General features: G+C 39.9%; 1 protein-coding gene across 1 annotated transcript in view; it reads left to right on the top strand.

Annotated features, from left to right (window-relative positions):
• Positions 1 to 20,511, top strand: part of APBB1IP (amyloid beta precursor protein binding family B member 1 interacting protein) — a 67,176-nt gene that overhangs the window by 41,563 nt on the left and 5,102 nt on the right. Inside the window, exons 10-13 of the mRNA XM_069859455.1 lie at positions 2,282 to 2,392; positions 14,781 to 14,879; positions 15,802 to 15,919; positions 18,467 to 18,558. Coding sequence (XP_069715556.1) covers positions 2,282 to 2,392; positions 14,781 to 14,879; positions 15,802 to 15,919; positions 18,467 to 18,558 — 420 coding nt within the window. The remainder of the gene's footprint in view (positions 1 to 2,281; positions 2,393 to 14,780; positions 14,880 to 15,801; positions 15,920 to 18,466; positions 18,559 to 20,511) is intronic.

The following is a 20,511-nucleotide window of genomic DNA, read 5'->3' as shown; positions in this document are numbered from 1 at the left end:
TTTCACAGCAATGTGTATTGACTTTACGTAATCCTGAGATAATGGCTTCCAGTTCTCAAATTGCGTTGCACACACACAACATACAACATCGTGTCAATTAGGAGTTGGGATTATATTTGGAATGCACTTAAGGTGGAAATAGTATAAGAATAATCAAATGAAATGTCTATCTTGGACTTTTCTTTGTAGCCTGCCTCCAACCCTGGCCAACAGCACTGTGCCAAAGCAGGGCAAGCGCATACTGATACTTACAGCCCTGTTTTTATCATCTGGTGATGCCTGTTTCAGTGACTTTTCATCAAAGTGCAAATGAGGAAAGTACTTTCTTTTTTCAGGTGATGGACTACAAACAGACTCAGGATGGAACCATGCAGTCACCTTATAGAGGCTGGTTTAGTTTAACACCTTATTGCACGTTAGTCGTTATAGCCTGTGTACCATGCTGCCTGTAACTGAGACATTTTAAGAAGGTGTGTGAGTGCTTCAAACTCACTGTATTACCAACTCAGCCACTCACAAGAACTGAGGACCTTGAACCTAGTTCTTTAGGAGATAGTCACAGCTCTTTAAAATAATAGTAGAATCATCTGTTTGTTCCTGCTTCTGTAACAGCCTTCAGCAAAAGGATGCTTATGTCCATGCCTCAAGGCATTGCAGAAAAAGTCAAGTCTCTCAGCTCAGATCTGTGTTAAATAATGTTTTAAGTCAGTTACTGGACTCTTTATTGGAGCAGCTGAGGCTCAGGTACCCATCTTTTGTGGAGGCAGGAAATATCTTCAGCTGTTGCAGCTATTTTGAAACTCATTGTGTAATCAAGTTTTCACTTCTTATAAAAGAGCAAAGAAGTCTGCTGGCATACTTTTGGCACTTTATGTTGACTGTAAAATACATTGCAAACATGAAAATACAGGGACAAAGTCAGATAATTTCAGACACGTGCCTTTGCTGTTTTTTGTGTTTGGTGGCTTTTTGTTAAAAAAAAACAAGCACCAATCAGCATTGCTGTCCAGATTTCTTTCTTCAGCATTACACTACTTATATCCTGTTCAAAAACACGCTGTGACAGAGTCACAAAACAACAGAATCGGTATCACAGATACAATTTTAAAATTTGTCCCTGTTAATTGTGTTGCTTTGTCATGTTGACATTGCGGAAATACTAGCGCTAAGTGCCTTCATCCCTTGCATAAAAATTTGTTCCTTGCATAGAAGAAAGTAGCAATTGCATTCATATTGGTCTTAATTGGCATTACCTGGTTCATAACGGAAATGAACAACTCACTACACTGCATGGATTTGAGCACATTTAAGAACTTACACTGTTGGAAAAACCTAGGTCCACACAGTTATGACAAAATCCCTGACATCACATTCAGGGTAGACAGAGGAGAGAGATAATCCTTGTCTACATATAGTACAGAGTATTTCTTCTCACTGTAAATCTCACTTGCCAACTCAATTCGTAAATAAATCCAACTTACAGTCATATTATACTAAAAGTATTGATAAGAATGAGAGCAGTATAGAATAATGATGGTCTGCATAACTATAACTTCATTCTCAGGGGTAGAGAGGGTCTGTGGTTTGTTATTTTCTTTTTTTTTTTCACAATTTCCTGATTTCTCAGTTTAGCCAGCCATGACCATGTGACATGGCCATTTTTGCATTTTCTACTGCAAGGATTGCAAAAGTTATGCTTTGTATGGACTGAGAAGTGTGCCAGCAACAGAATCCTTGTTACTTTAGCAATATAATGTGAACAAGCAAATATTATGATAAACAGAAAAGGAAAGATGGCAGGAAGTTTGGGAAAATTCAGAGCAAAAGAGATTAAATGCATGCTTAATTCCTGATGAGAGTTTGTTTGTTACATATACCAAAGAACATCAAGTTCCCAAAGCAATTTAGAACCCTAAACCTTCTTTCTCCATTCAGTATTGTAAGGGTGTGATTGCAAGGCTTACATTGATTTTAATGTTATTTCTTAGTGTGATGTTTTATTTCGTCTTACTAGGCGTAAGCCAAAGTCTCCACACAAAGCAATAAAGCACAGCAAAACTAGAACAGCAAGATGTTGCACTGTGCTCTGTATTATAACCTTCTTCCACTTGTTAGTTTAACAACGTATACGCTTAAAATCCATCTTTCTTCAGTCAGCTTCATGACATTTGGAAAACTAAAAAGCATTGGTGTTCCTGCACTGGAAAAAAAGGCCTTTTAATGAGTTTCACATGAAAATTCAATTTGTTCTAACAACAATGCGCTTGGTTTTCACTTGTAGACATCACGGGATCTGGCATGCTTCCTCCAGTTTGAGAATGTGAACATTTATTATGGTTCTCAGCACAAAGTGAAATATAAGGCGCCTACAGATCACTGCTTTGTCTTAAAGGTAATGTACAAAGAAAATAAGTTCTGAAGATGTCACACCCACTTTCTTTTGTATGTAAACATGTTGAAGTTTGATGCTCTGAGGGCCTTGGTGAGATAGAATACTCCTGCAAAATCATGTCTATTTTCTTCTTCACTTTGTTGTTGATCAGCAACATATCTTTAGAACTTTAAGGACTGGCAGTCTTATGATGTGTGTCTACGCTGCATCTATAGAATTGTCTTTAAAACAAGGCTGAATATGCTTTCAGTGACTGGACATATCTGGACAAATGGCACAGAGGGCAGATGTATGCTGAGAAAGCTGTTAGTCCCTAATGCTGATTTTCTAAGCACCATGTAAACTAAAAAGTATATGTATCTTTTGTCTGTGGTTTAGTCATACCTGGTGAGTGGTTTGTTGAACTGAGATGCAAAATCTCACAGAAATAGACGTGTCAGATGGCATATTTTATTGCACAACTATTTGTGGCAGGAGGGCAGAAGACATTTTTCAGCCACTCTCGAAAAGTCAGTGCTTGCTGTTGAAGTAAGTATCTCACTGCTGCCTCTCCAGGTAACAGCACTGCAAATAGACTGGGAATTCTGCGTTCCTCTCAGTAAAGGAAAACAAGCCGCTTTTCACACAGTTCAGATAGCAGAAATGAGGCTTGCAGGTTGCAGTAATTAGGCCTTGCTTGCTAGCTACCATTAATACAGATTTTGGAATACAGTGAGATTATTGTGTACAAGGCAAGATGATTATTTTGCTCCTTCTCTATTCAAAGGCCTGCAGTGCAAAGATGATGTTAGAAAACGCAGTACCTTTCCGTCTCAGAAAAAGGTACTGCAAATGTTCACATCAGGGATCACTTATAATACCACATTACTGCCTGTAGCTGCACTCTTACAGCACTTTTTTATTCAGTTTTAAAATGTCTGCTAGCCTAATTTACACATGGCCAAGCAGAAGCGGTTTATAGACCCAGACTTATTTTCTGAAGCAGATGTATTTAATTAACACAGATGAGCAGTTCTAATACTATAGTTCTCTGCAAAGTGCCATGCAAAAAAACCCACATCATCCTTTTTTGTAAAACAGGGCTGGGCCTTCTGAAGTAGACAGGTAACCATTATTTATGGAAAATACAACTTCTAATAAAAAAATGAAGGGAACAGGGGAGCTGACTTAAAAATAAGGGGAAAATGATTTTCTAAACAAATGTCTTGTCAAACAAATGTCTGGCTGATCTAATAACAGTTATTCACATTCTGTTCAGATGAAATTAAAAGCATGGGGTTTGAAATGTTCTGTATCAATGTGCTTAACTGTTCACAATGATTAGCAAAAACTTCTAGACTTATTGCTGGCTTTTGTGAAGAGGTATGCTAAAAATAGGAACTTACACAAGAAAAAGTCACGACTCAACTAAAATACTTGCTTTATTGGATGTGTGATGTCAGCACTGTACCCTCAATATGAAGTGTGAAGAATGAAGTCAAAAGCTCGCTGGGGAATGCTTTGTGTGTAATAGGCTTATAAATGCATGAAACCTACTTCACACAACTGTTTGCTCTGGTGTTTGTGAAATGTTTTTGTGGTACACTGGAATAAACATCATGTTGATAAGATCATTATATCCAAGCAACACTACTTAATGATGAATAGATTATGTTATAGTGATTGTTCTTAATTTGAATTCCCACAAATCAGAATTTGGTAGATTTCCTGAGCAGCTTAGTTTCAGACTTGGCTTCTTTTAAAAGCTGTGTCTTATAGTGGCTGAAGTTGGTCAGGAAATATGGGTATCTTCAACCTTCCTGTTTTTTCAGAAGTATAAGCCTCTCTTTTAGAGTGGCTTTCTGAGGGTGATGCAATGGAGAGTTTCATATTTATTATAATTTATGCCCATTAATTTGAATTCTATATATATATTTTTAAAGGCATGCATCTGAGATGAGTTCTCTTGTATCCTTCTCTTACCTTTGGAGGTTGGAGCTGAGGATGTAATACATCTTGAGATCTGTGGTCTGAGGGATGTGTAAAGTTAAATGTCAGTCTCTCTGACAGGACGGCTGGCAACAGAAAAGTATGTGGACAGGAACATAGACCCATTTATTACACTTAGTCACATTTTGATCCTGTCTGGTTTTTTATGGAAGTCCCCCAGAAGAAAATATCTCTGTTATTGTGAGTCACTTGTCCTGAGATGCCAAAGAAAAACAAATGATCATCCTTGAGATATTTCTCTTCCTGACATATTTTGAGAATAAAGTCCTCAAGATGAAGTGACAGTACTGTTGCAGACAGGTACAGTGAGCAACAGGCAATAGATTTAACATGTGAATGTTTGCTTTTATAATACTGGTAACCTACTAATTCTGAAGGAATTTGGATGCCTGGCACAGTTCAAGCCAGATAGAAATTTCTTCACAGCCAGAGCTGCACTGCTGTCTTCACAGCTTTTCCATTCCCCTGTGTGTGCTTTGGGACAGTAAGCTCTGCAGAGTTTCTCTTCCAGTTACTGGTTTATGTTGGCTGTGGGAGAAGATTATCTGTCTTTAATGCAAATGGGGGAAAGTAATTGAAGAGTAGCAGCGATAGCCCATGCTAGCTGTTCACTGACAATGGTTGTAAATCGAAGGATATGTTTTCACATTTTGAAAAATAGGTTACTTTGCAGCCCTTATTAGCTGCAGGAGCTGTAACACAACTTGGAAGATGTTTTAATAATAGCATACCACTACATTTTTTTTGAGGAATTGTTGCTTTCTGAGGACCCCCTTAGGAAATGCTATGTCAAAACAGTGACCAGTCATCAGCCAAGTTTCTTGCTCTGCTCTGTTTCAGTCTTAAAAAAAGAAACTGACCAGCTCAGAGGCAAGAGACCAGCTTGTACTTCATAGTGCAGGAGAAATTCAAGGACTGAGCAGCTTCACGAGTATCTTACTTTTATGCTCGGTGGAAAATCCTGCTGAATCCTGAACCAGACATAATTTCCAAACTTTGAGCATTGAGTTGAAAAAAATATTGTATTTATTTCTGACTGGTTAAGCTAATTGGCATTGTACTTCAATAACAGGAGGAAAGGTCCTTTGTTCACTCAAATGGTAGCAAATGGCCAGTGGGGTGGGCTTATTTGGAGTCTCATGCTTGAAAGAAGTATCTCTTCTTTTCCTCCAGTCCCCATTTAAATGATAACTAGGCTAAATCCAGTAACATTTGTACCTGTCTCATGTTAACAGGGAGGAAAGATAAAACATTTCTTTTTGCTTGCCTTCAACCTTAGTCATCTTTATGGTGTGTCTTTCTGGAGGGAAGAGCCCTAAAGAGATACTATAAGAATGAGCAGAGCATTCCTGACATTTTTGCATCGATGTGCTAGGCATCACCAAGAACTTATGGGAAAGAGAAATCCTGTAACTAATGCTAATCACAGTCCTAGTGACATGGTTTTCGGTAGAAAAAAAGAGGTTATCTGATGCTGCCTTGAAGTGTATGGGCTTTTGCCTCAAAGTCTTCACGACATTTCTTTGAACATTGCTTCACCTTGATGTCTCTAAATGGGATATCAGCTTTTTTTTTTTTTCTTTTCCATTGTGTTCTCTTAGGCTACCGTCAAATGAGGGGCTCACAGGGACAGTGAACTTTTGGTCCTACTCCCTGTTTCAGCTAATGCGCATTCAGTCACTGGTAGCCAGCAGCTCCCTCTGTCTTATTTCTTTTTTAATCTAGCCATTTAATTGCAACTTCACTGGTTGTACCTGGATTACCTAGCTGATGCTGGCTTGGGTACTTTGTTACTGTAGCAACAGGAAGATCATGTATATCATGGGCAGGTTGCTTTGATGCTTAGCCAGAGGCTGGTATAGGTTTTGCAGCCTGTGGTGTTGGAGGTTCACCTAGACTAGCTATTTTAAACTAGCTCAAATACAAATGTCTTTGTCTGCGTATCCATCCTGTAGGATGTTTCTCTTAAAGCTAGAGAAGCGTGATGTGTTGTGAGTGCTCCTTACCTATCATTCCTTCCCATTACATCTGCACCCCACTGTATATGCTGTAGCTCAGAACAAGAATGGGGTGGTTTTTGCTTATTTGTTAACCATTGGGACACTAAAGAGCTAATGGGAAAAGGGTAGTGTGTCAGAAACAACTCAAAAAGCACATCACAGAGCCTGCCAGTGAAAGAGACAGCGCTTTTCTGAGCTTATTTAGGAGTTTCCTCTTAGGATGATTCAGGAGACAACTGCAATAACTGAACAAAGCAGTTGCTTCCTCGTATCAGCTCCTCTCAGGCACAGAAAGCCCAGCTGGGACCAACTGAAGAGAGCACAGGTGGCTGGTTGGTGTCAGAGAGCGGGGTCACCTTTTGCTGTCTCTGTGCAGCAAACCAGAAGCATTGTAGCTGGGTCCTGAGGATGAGAGTGCAACCTGGCACAGAGTGGAGTTGGCTTTCAGGCTTAGGCTTTAGGGTAACTAGAAAGCTTGAAGAATGGTTTCATTCTTCTGGTAGCTACTTGGTCTATGCTGAGCTATAAACTTCTTAAATTGAATTGTTCTATATGGATACTAAACAAGCCTTCCTTCCTCAAAGCGAGTCCCACATTTAAGAAACAAAAAGAAACACAAAGGAATTTCAACATAATAGAAATAGAACCTATTAATAAAATAAACGCTTTGGGGTCACCTGCTCCTGTAAACATGCAGATTTTTCCTATTTTCTACTCATCCTAAGTCTAACACTTACAAAAATTTAAAGATTCCACCCTTCGCTTTGACACCAGATAAAGCGAGTCTTTATTTTCTTAATAGAGACCTCCATATGCACAGAAAAGGAAAGGGGAGGGCAGCCAGGTGTGAAAGAAAACTCTCACTCAGTCCTTCATTTGTCAAGGTCAGATCTGTCCCTCTGTTCCTGGTCAAGGAGGTGGGAGAGAGTAGCAGCACAGCTCTACCTGCCACCCTGCAGAGACTGCTGGCGCTCCTGGGAGAGAAACAATGAGGGAATGAAAATCTCTCTCCTTCACAGAAAAAGGAATTTCACACACTGCACACAGCAAGTGTGTGAACAAATTGGAGTGCTTTCGTTCCTCACGGTCACCTTAGCATTTACAAATGTGAATTTTTTTGCATAGATTCCCTGTAGATCATCTCTTTCATCATCTACTATGTTACATGGGAAATGCTATGGAAATGGATGAGACCTTTTATGATTTATTTCATATTCCAAAGCTTGAAAGCCCTCAAAACCAAGAGATTGCACTGTGAAGGAAGGAATCTGTTCGTTGTGCTATTGTGACAGCATCCATTGCACTGAGCAGAAATAGTGAACGTAATGTTTATTTTGTGCATTAAGTGTGTGTATGCACACGCATGCGTGCTTGTCCAGGAGCTGGTTTTGTGACACCATGCTGAAAAATCTTTCAAAGCAGACAAATGGCAAGGTAATCTATATGCAAATTTGCTGGTTTAGTCAGTCTGATATGCCTGTGACAAAGAGTGGATTTAATTATAGTTTATTGGTGCTAGTTGTGCTTGAGTAATCTGGTGGTAATGGTGCATAATGCTGAATTAATCTAGGATGAAAAAAAATTGGTTTCCTGGGGATAAACTGAGACAAAGGCAAATCATCCTCTATTTCCACAGCTGGTACATTTTCCCATGCAGTCTACGCTGCTACATTTTCCTTGTGTTATTTGGAAACCACAATATTTTTTTAAATAATTCTAATGATCCCAAGAATTTTGGAAGTATATTTTTAAGAAGAATAGTCATTACAACAGTGGCGTCATTCTAGCAGGTAATTTGGTATTTAGTCGCTCCGTTCCTGATTCCCTCCTCCCTCACACCCAGTCTGCTCCGTCGCAGCCTGAGTCATGTACATAATGCTTTCAACACAATGATGGTTAAGAAATTTGAAGGTGAGAATTAGCAGTGTTTGAGTTAGAAAATGGAGGGAAAAGTTGTGGAATAAATGGCTAGTGCAGGAAACAAGGATAGAAAACAGAAGTTTTTTATTTCTTTATGAGAAAGATTTGAAAATTGCTTTGTTAGCGTGAATGCTTCAGAATAAATATTTCAGAGTAAAATTCATTGCTAGATAAACTGAAAAAGCAAAAGCAGAAATATTTTTTTATTACAAAACACTTTCTGATATGTGGGATTACAGTCAGCACATGCACAGGGTTTTGCAAGATTAATGCATAATCAGTGGGAAGAATAAGGACAGAATGGACAGTGAGAAATGGAATATAATACCTTTGGAAAACATTAATTGCTGCATAAAGCAGTCCTCTTTACTTATAATGGCTATTACATCTATTTTTAATGACCTAAAAATTTTGCTTCAGTCATTAGAGAAATGTAGGTTGAAAGAACAGAATTTCCCTAAACTAGAATAGTTACTGTTTTATCTGTACAATTCATATGTCTTCAGAAGAACAGTTACGACTGGTCATCTTAATGCAAGGTGTCCATAGCGTCAGAATTTGACCACGTTTAATAGTAGATGGCAAATTTGAACCTCTTCAGTGTGATTTTAGAAAGGTGCTGAGTATTAGTTGTAGAATTATGTAGAATTATTGCAGTCATGGGAGCTAGAAGAGTCTCAGCCTTTCGGAGAAGACAGCTCGACATCACACAAGTTCATCAATAGAAGATATGGTGTCCGAAAACATTGACCACTTTGTGAAAATTTGGCCTGAAGCCAGAGCTTTTGATCCAAAGTTAGACACTCTTTATGCTTCTGGCTATTGTTTCTGCCTCAGAGACTGAGCAGTGATCCATAGATTTTTGGGGCAAAGAATCCAATGAGATGCCTGAATAACTTCAGTTTACTTTTCATGTTCAGTGTTGGAAGAAGACAAAGCATTTTATTGGGATAATCTCTAATTTCATGCACACATGGCCTTCAGTCATTTGTTTTGGCACAGACTGTAGAAACCACATTGTTCAGTTCCTATTTCTTCAGGTTTTCAATGTGTTCTATCTTTTTTCCTTAGGCAAGGAGTTTACTTTGTATCTGAAAATGTAATCTGTGCACAAATATTTTTTTAAACCTCTCCCGAAAATAAGCTCTTTATATTCAAGTGCTTCTGCTTTCTTTATCTCTAGACAGTTGATACTTGTAGAAGAGACTGAGTCAGAGGAGTTACACTAGATTCTGTTCCAAACCTTTCCGCGCTTTTCTGGGTGGAACACAGCACATCCTTTTGCAGCCTAATGTTTGAGATGTTCAAGCCTTAATAAGTAATGGGAGAGGTGTCCAACACTTCCAGAAATCAGGCCCAATGATGTGACTAATTCATCATTATTTAGAATTTTTACATCAACAGAGAAAAAAATTCACTCTAGTCAAATTATGTTGCATTTTAATACACTGTATTATTTCAAAGCGCTATTACATTTTTTCTTTGAGAAAAATTCTGAGTCTCACCCTACTTTCATATTACCACTTTTCATTCAAACTTTGACTTATGGGAAGGTTGCTTTTTAAACAGTTGTCTTTCATAATTTGTTGAATGTTTCAGAGGCAAAGGAGATAAAGCTTTCCAGAGGAGATGTTTTCACATTGTTGTCAGATGATTTTAATGGCCTTTTCAGAACATGGTATGCAGCATATAACAAAATTATTTATCCATGTCTATGTGTGAGATGTGTAAGCTGTGGCATACTGACATTAGTGTTACTTTGCCTAAAAATACAGTATTTCTCACGTGACTGTTGTGACTGATGTTTTATGACCTCCATTAGTCTCACAGGTTATTACAGGGACTATGACTGTAGTTTAGCAAAACCAGGCTTGCATAGTGACTGCAACTCCTTAAATCTGTACCAAAAAACTATCCTGAGACACTGGAGCTGTGAAAGGAGGGAATTGGTTCATATGGATCTTCACAAAAATTCATCGTTTCCAGAGGCTTTCAGCTGTCCAGATTCTTCTCTCAATTGATTATCCTGACTTAGCTTTTTAATGTATTATCTAATTGATGTTGCATGTGGCTTGAAGTTCTTAGTGGAATCGAGCTTGTAAAGGTCAGAATTGACAGCAGAGACTGCTGCCATTTGTACTGCCAAAATAATTCACTATGGTACAGTTCTTCCTGAGTGATTAAGCTGCTGGGGCAAGATGTGATAGTTGTTAGCTGAAACATTATACCTCTCTATCCGAAGTAACATGCTTCATGCAGCTAAAAACCACGCAAAGCCAAATGCTTCTATCTGAGCCACTTTCTAATAAATGTTTAGACATTCGGTGTTAAGTTTGGTGCTGCGGGAGTTTGATCCCATGGTCTGGCCTTGCACACAACTGCACTGGCAACATGAAATAAGCCTCCTTAGACCTGATCCAAAGCCCAGGAAAGGTGATGGGGATATTTCCAGTCAATCTTAGTGGGCTGTGGGTCCCGTACAAAGTATGTTTTATGTGAAGCAAAGTTACACATAAAAAGTTTTCCAGTATTACAGCTGCTGCTTGGAAAGTGAGAACCAGTACAGTCCTTGGCTGTTACAAAGTAAAGATACAGACTACCTGCATAGCTTTAGGGTATTTAACCTTCCGTGTGAGAGCTGGGTCTCAGCAGCTGGCTGGTTTGGTCCCCAATTGACAGAAGATGGTTGTGACTCTACATTTAATCGTGGTTGATGACTGGCTAATTTAATCAAGCAACAGATTGGGCTACTTTGGAATAGGCCCCACTGGTGAATGTCAGTAGTTAAGATGGATTGCCCAGTGGATACAATAGCTAGTAAATATAGGCTAGAGAGCAGGCAGTAATTAGCTCCCATGTTATCTGGCACTGGGCACTAGCTTTGTTCATTGACAGTTCCCTCTCAACTTGTCAGGATGGTGAGAATCCCACAGTCTCAAAATACTCATAGACAGTGTAAGCAGTGAGGTAAGGAAGCTTGCTGATGATGCTACATTGTTCAGATCATTGAGGCAAGGGCAGACTGAAGAATTCTGAAAGGCCGTTGTAAGGCTGAGGTTATGGACAGTACAATAATGAATACCATATACGGTATAGATATAGACACAGTAGTGCTCATAGGGACAGAAGAAATAGAACTTCACTGGTGAAGTTACTAACTTTGAGCTGACTGCGCCATCCAGGAGCAAGATGTTGATATGGTATATATAACTTGATGAAAACTTTCTTCTGATGGCAAAGCATAGATGGTAAAACAGAGAGTTGCCATATTGTGGCACAAGTCCATGATTTCCTGTCACACATGCATTTCTCGTTCTCACACTTCAGAGAGGATACATTAAACTTGAAAAAGGATTAAGGAGGAATTAAGGAGGACCAACAATGATAAGCAAAAGTAAGGAATGAGTTTGACTTGAAGAATGACTGCAGAGACTATAAACCTGTAGGCTTAGAAATAGACAACTTGCCAGGAATATGGTGTAGATCTCTAGGCTCAGGAGTGGCATGGAGAGGTGTGGATATGGGTCAGTCTTTCACTAACTCTTCCAAAACAAGAACATTATACAAAGCTAGTAGCAGTCAGGTTCAGAGGAGGAGGAGGTGGTTCTTCACAGAATGTGTAGCAGACCTGGGAAAACCTGCAGAAAGTTGATGTGGATGCCAGACCTCTCTCTAGGCTCTATAAAATGCTGAAGTACCTGGAGGAGTAATCCATTTAAGAACCTAAATATGGAGAAGCCCCATCTGGCTCAGAAAAGCCCCCAACCTGAAAATAGTTGCAGACAGGAAGAATACAAAAAGGGAAGTATCATATATGCTTGTCTTTTTCTTTCTCTTCCCTCAGTATCTATTTGTGGCCACTGTCAAAATGAGTTCAGGAGCCTTTGATCTGACACAGTGTGAAACTGTTCTCTCTGTAGGGTGCCCCAGAGGAGCAGCTTGCAGCAGCCTCTCTGAGCTCCCCAGTAGCAGATCCCCATGGCAGGACTGTGTCTGTGTGCAACACCATTGCCCAGCTTGCTCTATGCCATGTCCTCCTTTGCCTTGTTTATGCTGTGTACGCTTCCTTCCAGGTGTGAATTATTTGTTAAATTATAGAAGTTTTTTTTTTTGATGTTGTAATAAGAAACTGTTGGTAGATGTGGTTTTTAAAGTTAAGGGGAGATATGTAGACTCATTGCACTTTGTTGTCATGTAAAAGGAGGAAGAAAAAGATCCTTGCTTTTTTCATTTTTTAAAGCCTTTGGTGCCATCTGCTGGGTTCAGTTGTACCTTACACACTGAAGCAAAATTGCTAGTTGCTGTTTGAAAAGTGCTTGAAGAATTGAATTTACTCAGGGTTGCAAGTGCCTTTGCACCTCCTTGTTCTTTTGGCTCTTTTGGCAGTAACATAACCCAGGTCTGTGGGATGTACTTTGCTGCACAGAGAAGTGCCTGTTTACTGCTTCCTTTTAAAGATACCCTTCAGACTGAATTCTCTAATCGTTTTCATTGTGTTTGATCACATAATGGAGAAATGGTGGAAGGAAATAAGGATTATCAGGCATTGTGTCCTGGCCACGTATTGCAGTAGCGGAGCCCACTTGAGCAGCATTCAGGCTGTCTGATGCTGCTGGAGACAGGGACAGGCTGACACTGGGGAACTGGGAGAGACTGTTTGTCCAGGGGCCCTGGTTACTGCTTCTATTTGATACATGGCATAGGAGTATAGCAGCAAGATACAACCCTGTACGTTGAACTCTGTGAGGGGGTGGTGTATGGATGTACCACATGGGTGAGGCACAGGTCCATGGGACAGAGCATGATGCCTGCTATGCAGTTAAGGCACCTGATGACAGTGAGCTGGCATCTCGGGGCTAGCAGTGTGAGAGGTCCCTTGCTCTCGCCTTGGGAGTGCTCAAGATCAAGGTAATGGAATAAGGTAGCTGTGGACCCTTCCAGAGGGCTGAGGCGGACTTTGCATATTTCATTGTCCAGGGGAAATGGCCAGCTATGTTTTTGCAGAAAAACGGCGAATAGCATGACCTGTGTGATTGGCTGAGTTCAAACATGCAAGGAGCCATAAACCAGTTACCCACAGCACTACCTTGGGACACAGCTGTCACTGTGAGACCCCTCAAGGGTAACATCCCTTTGTTTTTTTTCTTCCTTACAGTTATCTTCCTGGTGTGTTCACTCTCACTCCATAATTTCATGACACAGGGCTTTTGACTGCAATACTGGCTTGCATGATTTCCTCCTCTCACCCATTCCTTGCTGCTTGTTCTCTCCCCAAGCCACAGTGTGCCTTATCCCCACACTGTATGTCAGGCCATGCTGTGTACTGCTGGGTTTAAAAGAAATAAACTGAAACTACAGCGTGATGAAATGAGTTATATTTAACCCAGACCTGTTTCTTTATTTTCAAATCACAGTGTGGCCTCATGAACAGTTGGGTTGGCACAAGTAGGGGAAGACTGGTGCCTGCAGCACTGAGGGAGGAACTGGTACACGTGGCTGAGAAGCAAGAGCTCTGTGTTCAACTCCACTTTTGAATCCCTGGATCACCCAGATGTGGCCAGGGTGTGGCCTCCATGCTGGGGACACCCTAGACACTAGCAGGCAACTGTGAGGAGACACGTGGTACCTACATCTGCCCACATTCCTGCAGAGTCTTAGAGAGGTTGCTCAGTCTCAGGCAAGTAGGCAGCGTGGCATCTTGGTGATCTTTGAGTTGCAGTGATACGTCACCACATACCACTACTACATTGATCGGTAAGGGGAAGGGATCCTGAATTGCATCCAAAAGAATAAAAAAGGTTTAAAAATTGTAAGGGTTTCCAGTGCAAACAAATGAGAAAGATTACTTTTGATGGTGCTGTATTCTGAAAGATCGTCTACCTAGAACATATGGCAAACGTATTACAAAACTGTTGGCTAACAACAGCAAGAGTAAAGCAGAATAAAAATGCATAGGAAGAAAGCTAGAACTAGGCCCAAAGAAAGGCAGTCAGTTAGAAGGAAAAATCTGTTTCAGCTGGGAGTTTACACTAAAATAAATTTAACATACTCTTTGAAAACTAATAAAGTTCAGTGTTCAGTCTGGATGCTTTATAGATGACAAACCACAAAGAGAAACAGACTTCCTTACCATGTTTATACATTGAAAGCTAGACCTAGAATCATGGCATTTGCAGACTTCATAGGACTCCAGATCACTATTAGATTTCTGTAGCCCTTAAATTCATATTACAATGCGTTAAAATTATTTCAAGCCAGTGCTGTCAGTGGCAGCTCATGTACAGTTCATAATTGCCATCTCTTTTGTAATTTCTTATACTCTGGTTTTGCTGCTTCTTTTTTTTTATTTTCAGATCATCTTCAAGTTAACATGATGCCTAAAGGCAGTGTTCTCACCGAGGTCACAGTTTACTGCCTTCATGCTTCTGTATAGTGACTATTTCTGTGTTTGTCTTACTTTATGAATTAATATCTTTCAGCACCCACAGATTCAGAAGGAGTCACACTATATCAAGTACTTATGCTGCGATAATGAAGCAACCCTGCATCAGTGGGTAACAGGAATAAGAATTGCTAAGGTGAGATTAAAAGTAAATTTAGTTAGATATGCTTTCTGTAAAATCTTGTCTTTCTTAGGTTATTGACTTCAACTGGAAATTTTGTGATAAGAATGGACATTCATACTAATTTTACCATAGAAAGAAAGAAAGAGCAGAAGTGTATGACCAGGATGGATTTGCTCGATTTCCTGTACCTTAGTTACAGCCATTTTTCTCATTAACATGAGTGTGAATTCTGTAGTTATAAAACTCATACTAACAGTTATCTGGCACAATAATAGTATGCTGTGGCTAAAGATGTGCAAGCGCCGGTCAGTCCAGCTGTGACATTTTTCAGACAGTTATGCCAAAATTGGTCTGCCTCATCCTCTTCAAAAAGATTCAAATTTACAGACCATTTTGGTTTGTACAAAGGATTAAGGGAGATGGATTTATACATAGCCCAGTACACTGGCTGTACCTGGCTATATAGACCCATTCCTGTTAGCTACATATTCTTTTCTGTCAGTTTGCTTCAGGGTGGTATCCAGCAAAAATGTGGGGTGAACATCAAATTACTTTGTGTCTTACACTGACAGAGCTGTTTGCTCTAGAGCCCAGGATTCAATGCCCCAAGTCCCCGGTTTGAAAATGTAATCCTTGGAAAGCATTGGAAAAAGATATTTATTGAGAACAGTTAGTTTTAAAGACAAGATTCAAAATGTTTATGGATACTGAAACGAACGTAAGATGTGAGAACGGTATCAGTAGAAATGTGGTCATAGGGATGCTTTCCACCTGGCCTTATACAGAAACAGTCACAGCATTTGTAGAAAGCTACTTTTTAACAAAAATGTGTAGAAAGGAATGGGATCAGAGAAGTTGTCTGAGAGCAAAATGAATGCTTGAATTATTTCAAGGTTAACACCATGCTTTTTGTATTGTTTTGATTGTTTTGCAGTATGGCAAGACACTATATGATAATTACAAATGTGCGGTGAAGAAAGCTGGCATGTCCTCTCGGTGGACAAATCAAGGGACGGTAGCACCAGCTGCCCCTGCAGGATCCTTATCAGCAGGTACTGATGCTGTCACAGCAGCTGAAATCACATTTATTGCTCTCTTTTGTCATCGTCAGTGTTGCACATAGTCTTTGTTAAGAAAACTAATCTATTGGCTCAGCAAAATAATACCTTGTTCTAGACAGCCCACTGTAGCTCTTATCTATAAGCTAGCAGCAGAGCTCTCACTTTAAAGTTAGAACTTGAAGAATACAAAGACAGTCTACCAAAGGGCAGTTTAAATATGCTTAATTTAATAAGATAACTTTCTGTTGGCATCTGAGTATCAATCCTTTATCCTCCCTCTACATTTCACGGACTGATAGTCCATGTCTTGAAGTTTTGTTTGCCTTTCTCTACACTGGCTATATCAGAGTTTTTCTTCCAATGAGTAAAAGAGATGACTGGGCTATTTTGGGAATAATCATTTCAGAAAGAGATCATTATAGGTTGAGCCAGTGTCTTTCCTAGCCTTTCATTAATTTGCATGGTAACAATGTGGGTGCTGTGAGAACGTCACAGAGGAAGAAAGGATTGGATTATTCTCTAACTTTACTTTTCCATTAGCTTCTTCATACTGCTGTTACCTATTTTATCATTGTACAGATACAATGATAGCACATGATACTATCTGTAACTTGCATGAAAGTTTTTAATTTACATGCTTAAGATACAATTTATTTATTAGGAGGGACATTTTGGCCAAGTATAATACTTAATTCAACATAAAATTGTGGAGAAACTGACTTGCGAAGAGTACTATAACATGTAAATTAAAAATTACTCTTGATAATAGAATGCATGAATTTACATAGTGGATTGACTGGGGGTCCTTTAGTGGACTGACTGTTTACAGCATATGTGCAGGTATGTGGCAGGAGTTAATACTGTTGCTCTCAAATCCTGCACAGTTTACAAAATCCATTAACAGAAGAAGAAATGGATTACCATTTAGCCATGTTCCAACTTTCTCTTAGATCATATTTGCTGAGAATGGACAGTAACTTGCTCCGTGTGAGGGCATGGCCACAGAACCCAGGGATTTACATCTCTCTCTGCTGAGCACTTACAGCCCCAAAACTCGTTTTATCTCTTTGCTGACTTCCATGTTAGAACTTCAACAAACACAGAGTCTAGTTCCAATGATCAAAATGGTGCTTTGGATTAAATATGCTGAACGACATGCAGACACAGGCACAAAACACAAGGACTTCAGACCATCTTCTGTCATTCATTGAAGCCCAGATAGCCCTAGTAAATTCAGTACACGGCAGAGTTTGTCTTACTTCTCTGTCAGTGATGATTTGCAGACATGGCCGTAAAAATAATTTATTATATTTCTATCATATTCATGGAACCTCCGCTAATCAGAAAAGTACATGTTAAGATTAAACCTATCATTGTGCTTAGACCTATATTGTAGACAGCTAAGGGTTCACTAGTTTAGAAGTAGTACGTGAATGGAACTTAACTGGATCTCAGAACTGCAAATCATAATAGAGCTAAGGGGGTCATTAAGGTTTACAAATCTATGTGTTTAGGCACCAAACAGTATCTGCTACTTCGACATATACAGCTTCCAAAAATCCTAGACTAAACTGGAGAGTTTATTCAGTCTTCATCAGATTATACAGGGGCTGGGGATTTTTTTCCAAATTATACTCACAGATTGGTCCTGTGGTCTCACATTCAGTTACTCCATTTGACAGTATTGAGTTATTTATGCATATCCCTTACACTCACAGTAATGGTGGGCAGACATTTTGCACAGCTTTAACTTAGCCAGTTAGCAGATCTGCACTAATCTGAGAATACAGTGAGGTTCACAAATCTGTTAGATCTGTCAGCTTGTTTACTGAAGAAAAATGGATCAGCCCCTCTGCAGGACTTAGGAACTTCAGCTCTTGTGACTGTTGTTGATATGATACTATGGCACTTTTAATCTCTAACCTAAAGTAAAGGGAAAAAAATGTCATAAACCTGAGAATGAATAGCACAGCACGTTACAAGCTTCAGAATGCTGTTATGAAAGACAGGTACCCAAACAACAGGGGACCAGAGCATGGTTTTAGCTATGCCAGTTTGATTTCTGCTTAGCTCGCCTTCCAGAGCCAGCTCCCCTTCTCTATTCCTGTGTCAGCTTTAATGGTCCCCTTCTGTAATCACTGTTTTCAGCAGTCAGAAGAAAAACTTCATTTGTCAACACCTTTACACAGTTAACTTCTGTCATATGTCTTCATAGTTTACCTACTTGCACTTCCTATAGGATTGTCAGCTACAACTATCAAGGCAAGTGGATAGGTATTAGTTTTAATGTAAGGTATTATGTTTACTTTCCTTAGATAAAGAACTGAATATGAAAAGTCACAAAATAAACCTGAAGTAGAAAACAGACATCCTCATGGATTTTACTGAATTATGTAAAAAAAAAATCTGTAACAAGTTCCTTGGTGGAAGTTATAAAGACTTTTGAAGCCTTTTTTTCTTAGTTTGCTATTATTCCCTCATCTGTCTAATACCACAAAAATGTAACACACTTTTCTCTGTCTCCTCTCCTTGTTACAGGTGCTGTTCAGGCAAATGGACAGATTCCCCAAATTGTTTGTGATTCCAGTGCGGTATTTTCAGAGACTCAGAAGAAAATGGACACATCAGAGGTACTGGTCAACAGTTAGTTACATGTACCTGTAAACATTCTCCAAGATTGTTTTTCTTCACCCACTGCCTTTCCCTCTCAAAGTGCCAGTGTATGGTTGTGACAAGGATTTGGCTCCTGAGCAAAGTGGCTGGTTCCCTGTTGCCCCTCCTCATGTTTTCCGTGCTGCAAACAATGTGTCTGTTGCACAGAAGCAAGGAGACACTGATAGGAGGTGAAGGCACAGCCATCTGCTGCTTTCGTTCTTCTGAACACATAGTTGTGAGTTCATGTAGTAGGTATGTGACTACAGGGACAGTCTCAAAGAGTCTGTGCTGCCAGAACCTCAGTGCCTTTTCCTGACTCTGCCAGAAACAGGTCTTACTTTAGTAACACAAAAGATACAGTAGTGTTTTCAGCAGGGAACACTGTGCACAGCCTGGTGATGAGTATGTAAGAAAGGAGAAAGTGTGAAGAAGTAAGGGAAAACATTACGTTTTCATTGGGCTTTAAATGCGTTCCTTGGTTAAGCTCCAAAGCCTGTCTACTTGTATCATCGCTGGCTCTAAAACAATCAGTAGGGTGTAGTATGAGGAAAAAAAAGCTGCATTTGTTTGCAGCACATTGTTCAATCCTTCTGTCATGCATAAAGCGCGCAGAATAAGTAAAATTAAATTCCTAGGATTCTTCTGTCTCTTGCATTTTGTGTCTTATGCTTCTTGTTTCTGTCTTTGAGTTCCTTCTTTAAAAAGATCTGTGTCTCTGTTCTGAACCTCACTTCCTCTGGAATAGATCACATTCTCAGAACTCAGACAGTGGTTCCCTCCTCTGATGTCTCATTTATTTCCATCTTTGTAGGCAGGGAGAGTGAGGAAGAGAAGACAAGCATGTTGTACTTAGCTAATGCCACAATTAGCACTGCTGACTGCAGGGTTGCAGAGCACTTTTCTCTAGCAGAAGCAAATATTGCCTTCTTCATCTCATAGCTTCTACAAGCCTGGGACCAAAGGATCAAGGTGAAGTCTTTAAGGATGCACTGTGCTGCAGTTAGAGCACTAAGCTAGCTGGATCTAAACTGATAAATTGGCATAACTGGAAGTGAATGTGTTATAAAGCTTTGTTTTCAGGACAGCAGACTTCTCCACAGGTTTACAAGGCTGGGTAGCACGTTTGGGTAGAAACTGTCAACAGCTACCAGTTGCTACCTGAAAAAAAAAAAGGCAAATTATGTTCAGGTATCACCAAATGGGCTTTGTTATATCCAGAGTGTTGACTAGCAAACACAATCTAAAAGAAAAGCCGCCTAAAATTTTGTCAAAATAAGCATCACCATAATGAACTGCTATCCTACATTTTATTTTTCTTAACTTGTATGATGGGCAATTTGATTCACTTTTCCTTCAAAAAAGTTTTCAGAGTGTTTGAACGTCTTGTGACTTTGCAAAGATGGCTAGGACTTAGTGGCTTCAAGGACCTGCTAGTCACACTATTGATTGGAAGATGGAGAGGAGGGGGCCTGTACATGCGCTTTGCCCAGCAGGCAGAAGACACCCTTGCCCAGGCTTATCCATGGCCCTTGCCAAGTCACCGGGGGAGTCTTTCTCCTGCTGTGCACCACACACAATCATGCCAGATGACTTTCCCAAGTGCCTCTCCTCACAATGCTTTGCAGTGCTCTCCCTCCTCACAGTTGGGGCCCAGTGCGCTACCCCGCAGGTGAATGCATCTCACACCATGCTGCAGAGCAATGAGGACAGTGAATGTAGACATGTAAACTTTATATTTCAAAATCTCTCTGCCTTCTCCCTGGTTCACTGCTGTTGTGTCTAATGAGTTTAGCAGAGATAGATGACTTCATTATTTTAGCTTTATCCAGACATCCAGCAGTCACAGCTAGAATGGGAGATGGAGATACAGTGGGGATGAGAGCCAATAGTACATCAGCTTTATATGCTCTCAAATCTTGCTCGGTATT

This window comes from Phaenicophaeus curvirostris, chromosome 6, assembly GCF_032191515.1.
Source record: "Phaenicophaeus curvirostris isolate KB17595 chromosome 6, BPBGC_Pcur_1.0, whole genome shotgun sequence".
Classification (NCBI taxonomy): Eukaryota; Metazoa; Chordata; class Aves; order Cuculiformes; family Cuculidae; genus Phaenicophaeus; species Phaenicophaeus curvirostris.
Note: the sequence above shows the minus strand (reverse complement) of the source record. Positions and strands in the feature narration are given on the sequence as shown.